The 9509-nt window shown below is 39.3% G+C and overlaps 1 protein-coding gene across 1 annotated transcript; it reads left to right on the plus strand.

The window, feature by feature from the left end:
• The first annotated feature begins 4125 nt into the window (after window positions 1–4125).
• Window positions 4126–9235, plus strand: LOC309696359 (uncharacterized protein). Its single transcript, XM_082517538.1, has 2 exons — window positions 4126–4147; window positions 8740–9235. The coding sequence occupies exons 1-2, from the start codon at window positions 4135–4137 to the stop codon at window positions 9231–9233; spliced, it is 507 nt and encodes a 168-aa protein (XP_082373664.1). The 5' UTR covers window positions 4126–4134; the 3' UTR covers window positions 9234–9235.
• The last annotated feature ends 274 nt before the right edge of the window (window positions 9236–9509 follow it).

Below are 9509 nucleotides of genomic sequence, written 5' to 3' on the forward strand. Positions count from 1 at the left end.
CATTAACTCTGTGGCTTCTTTTAAAAGCTGGTTTTTATATTCCCCGTAAAGCACTTTTTAATAGAATCCTGTTTTTAAAAGTGCTATATAAATCAGTTTTACTTACATAGCCTGATTCTCTGACCTCACCTGCAGCTCAAGTGTTATGTAACCCTCCATGGCGTCAAGGCTCTAACATCAGCATGTGTAGTAGGCTATCCACAGAAACCTTAGAATCTCAGCTAAATTCTCATACAAACCTTTTGTACAACCACCACATGTAAACGGCTAAAGAAAGGCTAGTTCGCTTCTAGAGCTATCACCAATTCCAAACACCAAGTTTCACCATGCTCCAACTAAAATTCAGTGAACGAGCCGCAAAAGAAGACCACAAAAACGCGTAGTGGCACAAATGAAACTGAGTTTTTAATTGCAGAGAAATGCTCCACTGCTTTTGGGCATTTCATTTTCAAGCAGGAAGCTCAGAAAACCCCTAGGGGCTTAACAGTGACCAAATATATGGGTCCATCTCTCTGTTAGCACTGCGTCAGACTGACCAGGGTGTTCCCTGCCTCTCGCCCTGTGCAAGTTGGCTCCTCTTTTCCAGATATTTGCTCAGTAGGTACAAATGAACAACTTAATAATAAATCTTAGGATGTCCCATTTTTCTTCATGACATGTTTACTTTTGTGCTATATCAGTATTTGTTTTTGTTTGTGTGTCTGTGCCTGCTTGCACATCTTATAAGGCTGAAAACTAAAGCAGACAGAGCTTTCACCACAGCAGCCTCCAGACTGACTTGCGTTTGGTAAACTTTTATTTTCTTCTTTTTAATGATCTGGTATTTTTGTTGTGAAGTACTTTGTGACTCAAAAGGCGGTATATAAAAACTTACTTACTTGTTTATTTGGTGTCAAAACCAAAAGGATGAGAGAAAAAACAAAGACTACTGTATGATACACAGTCAGTCTTAAACCTTGTGAAGTAGTATTGACCTCCAGCTCCAGTCCATCATTTACATAACCAGGAGGCACTCTGAAGGGCACCTCTTAGCCAAACAATGGACTGCTACCCAACTTCTGGAAAAGGTGCAGCAGACTGTTTTTCTAAACCAGCTTCTGTCTCCAAAAGTCTTCACATGTACTCTGTAGATGTGTATATTACGTACATGTAGTACCTACATGCATGTATTGATATAGATATGGGTAGATGAACATTGGTGTGTATATACTGAAACCAGGCTGGAGGGTTCCTGTTTTCTTATTGTTAAAGGGATGTAGTGGAGTGTGGTCTGTGACTCGGCTGCAGGGAGGGGTAGTGCATTGGGTTTAGGGGGCAGTGCCAGGGGAGGCTGGCCAACGCAGCTGGCAATGACCATCTAATCATGCCTTTCCTATTTCAGTGGCACGTGGAGACCTGGAAGGGAGAGGAGAGAAGCGGGAAGTGGACAGCAGCAGAGAGCAAAACACAAACAGAAACTCTCTATGAGCTAGTTGATGACATCATCCTGAGCCATCCTGTAAATCAAAGACTGTAGAGCACTGAAACGGTTGTCCTGGTCAGGAATAGCACAGAATCATGTTACAATCCCTGTGGGATGGAGATTTTCCAATCCCACATTAGCAAAGAGCTTGCTCATGGGGTTATTTGATTGTTGCCGTTTTCTCTGTATTACATTGTGTAGTCTTTACATTATAATAAAAAGTGCCTTAAAGAAAGCAAAGCAAATCAGTTCTGTCAGTTTGACAGCTTTATACTCCATAAAATGTTACCATTGTTTCATTTAACTCTGTAAGTCATGACAGAATATTGAAATTGTCAAAAACTTTTATACAAGTATTTTAAAATGTATTTATCACGGTTCAGCATAACAGAATAAAAAAAAAAAACAGTCAGTTAAGGCCACGTGTTTTTTGGGCAATGATAATTACTAATTTGGTAATTTTGGATAGGTATACCATTACAGCACATTTTAAGCAAACAGCTGAGATGAGATTAAAGTGCAGAGTTTCAGCTTTAATTCAAGGGCTTTAACAAAAAATGCATTAACAGTGGATTAACTGTTAAGGAGTTAGAGCCAGTTTATATACGGTACCTAATCCATTCTATTGCCTATCCAATTCAGAGTTGAAGGGTGGTGACCTTTAACAGAGTGTAGACTGAAAATGAAACTGTCAGTTGGGTTAAGGATAAAAAACTTTCTAAACAGAATCTATCAACAGGAAATACACTGTGTATTTACCACATTTTACTTTCTATTTAAACCAGTCAACTTTTCACTGCTGCTGTCGGTGTATAAGTTTGTGTGTGTTTTGGTGGATTGCCTCTAAAACTACCTAACTGTTCTTTACGGCTTTTGTCTTGTCTTTCACTTTTTCTTTCTGTTTACTTCAAGAATATCCAGTGCTTTATGGTACCTTAATCATGTTTATACAAATCATATCGTGTGATAGAGTATACTAATACATCTTGTCGCATAGCTTTACTCTGTGACAAGATGTTTCTAATTTAAAAGATGTTGCAGAAATGCAAGAAAGCAGTCCTAGATATTTGAGATATTTGTTAAATATGGAGATTAAAGTACATAACCTGGTCAAAAGGGATTCTAAGATTCTTCACAACCAAGGTAATAACATCCAGAGTAAGTCTGGCTAGACAGCTCGACTTACCAGAATTATAACCATTAAAATTTCACTATTTATTTTAGTGCTATGAAGCTTTAATAAGGACAAAGCTATTTTTTAACTTTATTATTAAAAATGTATTGATCAGAAAAAAAACAAACAAACTGCACCTTCCATCTACTAAACCAATTCAAACGATTTAAATAAAAAGACGACTGCCTAACGTGAAGTAAAAAAACACCTTCAGCTGCACGATGTTGTTAATTCTCACCTACTGTACAGATGTCTCAAAAAACATTTCTAATTTCCTTTTCTTGTTTTCTGTTTGATCGGCTTGTCACTCAAAATTTAAATGAAAGCCTTCTAACTACCCCTAGCTCAAATTAATGACACCCCCTTTTCCTGTCAGTTGTCCTTTTACCTTTTTCACATCTTGTAGCTATTTTTGGCTGCTAGGACACACACACAGACAGAGGGTGGACTTTTGATCTAGTATTTAGTCGTCTTCCCCACAGTGGACACACCATAAGAGCATTTCTTATAACCCAAGCAACTTCAAGTAATTGAAGTAAGTAATCATGAGATTTTTTACATATGCGATTTTTTTCCTTCTAAAGTGTATACATTAATTGTCAGTGTGCGCATTTTGAGTGTCTTTTGTATTTTTGATTTCTTTTTGCTGTTTGGGGAAAATGTTTTAGTTCTAGTGTTTACAGTTAGAACCTAACCAAGACTAAACTCCATACCAAGTGTAAGTGTAGTTAGTCTTATGCTCTGTTTTCTTGTTGATGTGTCTTTCCCTGTTTCCTGTATGAGCCTGTATGTCTCTTAAGTTATGCCCGTGTCTCCCTCTGTCTAAAAACTATGTAAACTCTTTCGGTTTACATATTCCCCTCATTATATTACTCTGTGTCTCCCCAGCATGTCTCCTCCCATCGTTGTGTGAAATAGTCTGCGTCTTATTGTTTCCTGTTTTACTTTGACAGTGTCGTGTCCTGTGTTCAGTGTGTATAGTTTTGCTTCCTCTGTGTTGTCAGTCCAACTTGCTCCAGTTTTGTTCCCTGTGTGTTTCCACTCTCCCTAATTACCCTTGTGCACTTATATTGTGTCTTTTTTCCTCTTTCCTTTGTCAGATTGTCTCTATTTCCTCTGTGTCCTTTGTGTTATGGTCCAGTTCGCTCATTCGATTTTCCCTGTGTTTTACTTTTGCTTTTGTTTTTCAAGTTTAGTCAGTTAGCCTGGTCTCGGTTTCATGTTTTGCCTTTTATGTTAACATTGCAGCTTCAATAAACGGCTCGCTTTCTGTTCAGCTTTATTAATTTAAAATGTCTGTAGAACATTAATCAATAATTAATAAATTGTTTAACAACTTGTGTCAGAGTGGAAATATATATGGGCCTGACTGTATTTACATATATATTGGTTGGGATTATTTGAAGTTAAATAAGGCCAAGCGTGAATCTGACAAACATTTTTGCAATTTTGAAAAACTAATACTTAAGCTAATGAAATTTCTCTTGTTTTTTCAGATATGGAGGCTGAGGGTAAGTGATGTAATGTGGCAGTCCTACAGTCATTTTCAGAATGTCTTTTAAAACTAAAATAGTGGTAAGGTGTGCGGTGAGATGAGAGATGAGAGAAAATGGGAGTAGAGAGATACGAGAAGAAAACACAAAGTAAGGAAGCTGTTTGAGAGGAGTAGAGTAATAAGCTGGAGCCTGTAGCGTAAGAGGCAGGCTACATCCTGGACAGGTCACCTGTGGGCTAACACTTAGAGACAGACAACCATTTGTACTCACATTCACACCTACGGACTCACACCTAATCTAGAATGACCATTTAACCTAACCTCACTAAATGTCATGGTCCTGGGTCATTTGACCCAGTGTTTTGTTTTAATTATTATTATCTTATGCTTTAGGTTATTCTGGTTATGTCTTTTGTTATGATTTCTCGTTCCTAGGTTTTGGTTCCCATGCTCCCTCTGTTCCAGTTCAGTCAGGTCTTTGTGTAAAGCCCGTGTCTCTTAGTCTGTGTCTTTGCATGTGTTTTTTGAGTTTCCTGTTTTATTGTGAAGGTCTTTGTCTTATGTCAGTGTGTTCAGTTTTGCCTGTCTCGTCTTGCTTATTAGGTTCAGCTGTGTCTCCCTCCTGTGTGTGGTTTCCTCATTTCCCTTTGTGTATATTAGTGTGTGTTCTCCAGTCAGTAGTGGTTTTTGAGATGGGCGACTGGTAGTGGTGTGCGGATCGATACTGAAGTATCGATTCTTCTGATACCAGTAATTTATGTTCTAGAATTGATTCTCATATTAAAATATCGATATTTTAGTACTTTGGGGTAAATTTGTAGTTTATCATTAACAGGAACACAGTGGAAAGAAACTCATTCGGATCATCTGGATTGTAAGGAACTACTTCCCCTTACGCCTTTCATAGTCATGTGCGAAATACGGCTGAATAAATGTGTCGCAGCCCCTGGCATGCGCACTCACAACAATGGCTGAGCATAAACGGAGTGGCACCTAATAACCAGCTCGAAAAACAAAACTACACAAAAACAAACCAACAAACTAGGGCTGTCAACGTTTTACGCTGTCATCACAATTAACGCGATTAAAATTTTTAACGCAATTAATCCATCTGTGGCGCAGAATTACTCAAAATCCCTGAAATGTTTCTGTCAAAGCATTTCAGGCTGTTTGTCCAAAGTTTGTCCATTCTGCGCTCCAGATGGGTTGATTGCATTACAAATTTTATTCGCGATAATCATGATGACAGCGTTAACGCATTAACATTGACAGGCCTACAACAAACACAAAAACTGAAGACATTATGATATAGACTTATAATTTGCACCGATGTGTTTTCTAAATTCTATCACACACATATACGCGAAAATGTTCGCCCAGGGCACCAAACAGGCTGTTGGTCCATCTGTGTTACCTACGTTTCTCTGCTCACCGTGTCCCGTGTTTCTCCCTGTGTGCTTATACAGTGGGATGCAAAAGTTTGGGTAACCTTGTTAATAGTCATTATTTTCCTGAATAAATCGTTGGTTGTTACAATAAAAAATAAAATGTCAGTTAAATATATCATATACGAGACACACACAGTGATATTTGAGAAGTGAAATGAAGTTTATTGGATGTACAGAAAGTGTGCAATAATTGTTAAACAAAATCAGGCAGGTGCATAAATTTGGGCACAACAAAAAAAGAAAGAAAATCAATATTTAGCAGATCCACCTTTTGCAGAAATTACAGCCTCTAAACGCTTCCTGTAGGTTCCAATGAGAGTCTAGATTGTGGTTGAAGGTATTTTGGGTTTGATGGCTTCCGAGCATGGACAGCTCTCTTTAACTCACACCACAGATTTTCAACAATATTAAGGTCTGGGACTGAGATGGCCGTTCCAGAACGTTGTACTTGTTCCTTTGCATGAAAGCCTTAGTGGATTTTGAGCAGTGTTTCAGGTCGTTGTCTTGTTGAAAGATCCAGCCCCGGCGCAGCTTCAGCTTTGTCACTGATTCCTGGACATTGGTCTCCAGAATCTGCTGATACTGAGTAGAATCCATGTGTCCCTCAACTTTGACAAGATTCCCAGTCCCTGCACTGGCCACACAGCCCCACAGCATGATGGAACCACCACCATGTAGGTAGCAGGTGTTTTTCTTGGAATGCTGTGTTCTTTTTCCTCCATGCATAACACCCCTTGTTATGCCCAAATAACTCAATTTTAGTTTCATCAGTCCACAGCACCTTATTCCAGAATGAAGCTGGTTTTTCCAAATGTGCTTTAGCAAACCTCAAGTGGCCCTGTTTGTGCTGTGGGCGGAGAAAAGGCTTCCTCTGCATCACTCTCGCATACAGCATCTCCTTGTGTAAAGTGCGCCAAATGGTTGAACGATGCACAGTGACTCCATATGCTGCAAGATGATGTTGTATGTCTTTGGTGCTGGTCTGTGGGTCGACTCTGACTGTTCTCTCCATTCGTCGCTTCTGTCTATCCGAGATTTTTCTTGGCCTGACACTTCGAGCCTTAACTTGAACTGAGCCTGTGGTCTTCCATGTTCTCAATATGTTCCTAACTGTGGAGACAGACAGCTTAAATCTCCGAGGCAGCTTTCTGTATCATCATGATGGTGAACAATCTTTGTCTTCAGGTCATTTGACAGTTGTTTTCAGACCCTCATGTTGCTACTCTTCAGGGAAAATAAAAAGAGGAGGGAAGCTTACAATTGACTCCCTTAAATACTCTTTCTCATTATTGGATTCACCTGTGTATGTAGGTCAGGGGTCACTGAGCTTACCAAGCCAATTTCCGTTCCAATAATTAGTTTCAAAGCTTTTGGAATCAATAAAATGACAACAGTGCCCAAATTTATGCACCTGCCTGATTTTGTTTAAACAATTATTGCACACTTTCTGTACATCCAATAAACTTCATTTCACTTCTCAAATATCACTGTATGTGTCTCCTATATGATATATTTAACTGACATTTTTTATTGTAACAACCAACGATTTATAAAGGAAAATAATGACTATTAACAAGGTTACCCAAACTTTTGCATCCCACTGTATAAGCACACAGGGAGAAACACGGGACACGGTGAGCAGAGAAACGTAGGTAACACAGATGGACCAACAGCCTGTTTGGTGCCCTGGGCGAACATTTTCGCGTATATGTGTGTGATAGAATTTAGAAAACACATCGGTGCAAATTATAAGTCTATATCATAATGTCTTCAGTTTTTGTGTTTGTTGTAGGCCTGTCAATGTTAATGCGTTAACGCTGTCATCATGATTATCGCGAATAAAATTTGTAATGCAATCAACCCATCTGGAGCGCAGAATGGACAAACTTTGGACAAACAGCCTGAAATGCTTTGACAGAAACATTTCAGGGATTTTGAGTAATTCTGCGCCACAGATGGATTAATTGCGTTAAAATTTTTAATCGCGTTAATTGTGATGACAGCGTAAAACGTTGACAGCCCTAGTTTGTTGGTTTGTTTTTGTGTAGTTTTGTTTTTCGAGCTGGTTATTAGGTGCCACTCCGTTTATGCTCAGCCATTGTTGTGAGTGCGCATGCCAGGGGCTGCGACACATTTATTCAGCCGTATTTCGCACATGACTATGAAAGGCGTAAGGGGAAGTAGTTCCTTACAATCCAGATGATCCGAATGAGTTTCTTTCCACTGTGTTCCTGTTAATGATAAACTACAAATTTACCCCAAAGTACTAAAATATCGATATTTTAATATGAGAATCAATTCTAGAACATAAATTACTGGTATCAGAAGAATCGATACTTCAGTATCGATCCGCACACCACTACCAGTCGCCCATCTCAAAAACCACTACTGACTGGAGAAAACACACTAATATACACAAAGGGAAATGAGGAAACCGCACACAGGAGGGAGACACAGCTGAACCTAATAAGCAAGACGAGACAGGCAAAACTGAACACACTGACATAAGACAAAGACCTTCACAATAAAACAGGAAACTCAAAAAACACATGCAAAGACACAGACTAAGAGACACGGGCTTTACACAAAGACCTGACTGAACTGGAACAGAGGGAGCATGGGAACCAAAACCTAGGAACGAGAAATCATAACAAAAGACATAACCAGAATAACCTAAAGCATAAGATAATAATAATTAAAACAAAACATTGGGTCAAATGACCCAGGACCATGACATTTAGTGAGGTTAGGTTAAATGGTCATTCTAGATTAGGTGTGAGTCCGTAGGTGTGAATGTGAGTACAAATGGTTGTCTGTCTCTAAGTGTTAGCCCACAGGTGACCTGTCCAGGATGTAGCCTGCCTCTTACGCTACAGGCTCCAGCTTATTAATACTTATTATTAAGTACTTCAAATAGTGTAGTGGTTAATACATTAAAAACTGTAAGGCTGCACATTTAATTCCAGCTGGAGATATTAGCTTTTAATAGTAATAAAATTCTGGAGCTTACCACCAGCACATTGTTATTATCCATCATTAAGATGGTATATTTCCTTCTGTGTAGCCCATGCAGATATCTGAGGACCTTATGTTGGGTTATTTGGCAGACTGGAGGTGATCGACACTTTTCTCTTTTCTCTTTATATCTCTGTATTTGCAGCGCATGCAGTTCTGCAAGGAGGTGCAGAAATTACTGTTAATATGGCCGGGATAGTGGAGATGATCGACACCTTTGATCGGCCCGGTAAAGCTTTTGCTGCTGGTACCTACGCAGGAGCAGATGCATTTGCAGATGGATTTGAGGACAAACCTGGAAAGCGTGTTCCAAAGGCAGGAGTGTATGCTGCTGCAGGAGTGGGCTACGCTCGTGCTGAATGGAGCGTTTTTGACGCGGAAGCCAAAGGTCCAAATGCCAGTGCAGGAGCCGGAGCTTCTCTATCTTCTCTCAGTGCACGAGCTTTTGCCAGAGCAGAAGTAGCCAGTGCTTCAGCCTCTGCTGGTCCATTGAAAGCTAAAGTTGGCCTGGCAGTAGATACAGGAGTTGGAATTGGTGCCAGTGGTCTAGAAGCACAATTTCTAGGAACTGGTTTCACTATTGGCCCTAGAGTGAAGATTTCCCTGTTAGGCAACAGTTTTGAACTTAACCTTGTATAGATGTCGGCTTTATACCAAGAAACCATCATCTATTTATGGCTTCTTGGTGAAACTGATTACTAACTAATAAATAAATAAAATAACTAATTATTTATTAGTTCTTTTAGTTATTTTAAACAATCTGTTGGGTAATGAACTTACAATGAAATTCAGAATCCACTTTAAAACTCTGTTATTAACATATTAAGTTGTAGATTACAGGTCCCTGCTTATATATCACAGCTTCTGAGACCTTATCAATGAAGCTGGCATCTCCAGTTCTCTAACCAGGGTTTC

Source organism: Aulonocara stuartgranti (assembly GCF_965226115.1).
Source record: "Aulonocara stuartgranti genome assembly, chromosome: 20".
Classification (NCBI taxonomy): Eukaryota; Metazoa; Chordata; class Actinopteri; order Cichliformes; family Cichlidae; genus Aulonocara; species Aulonocara stuartgranti.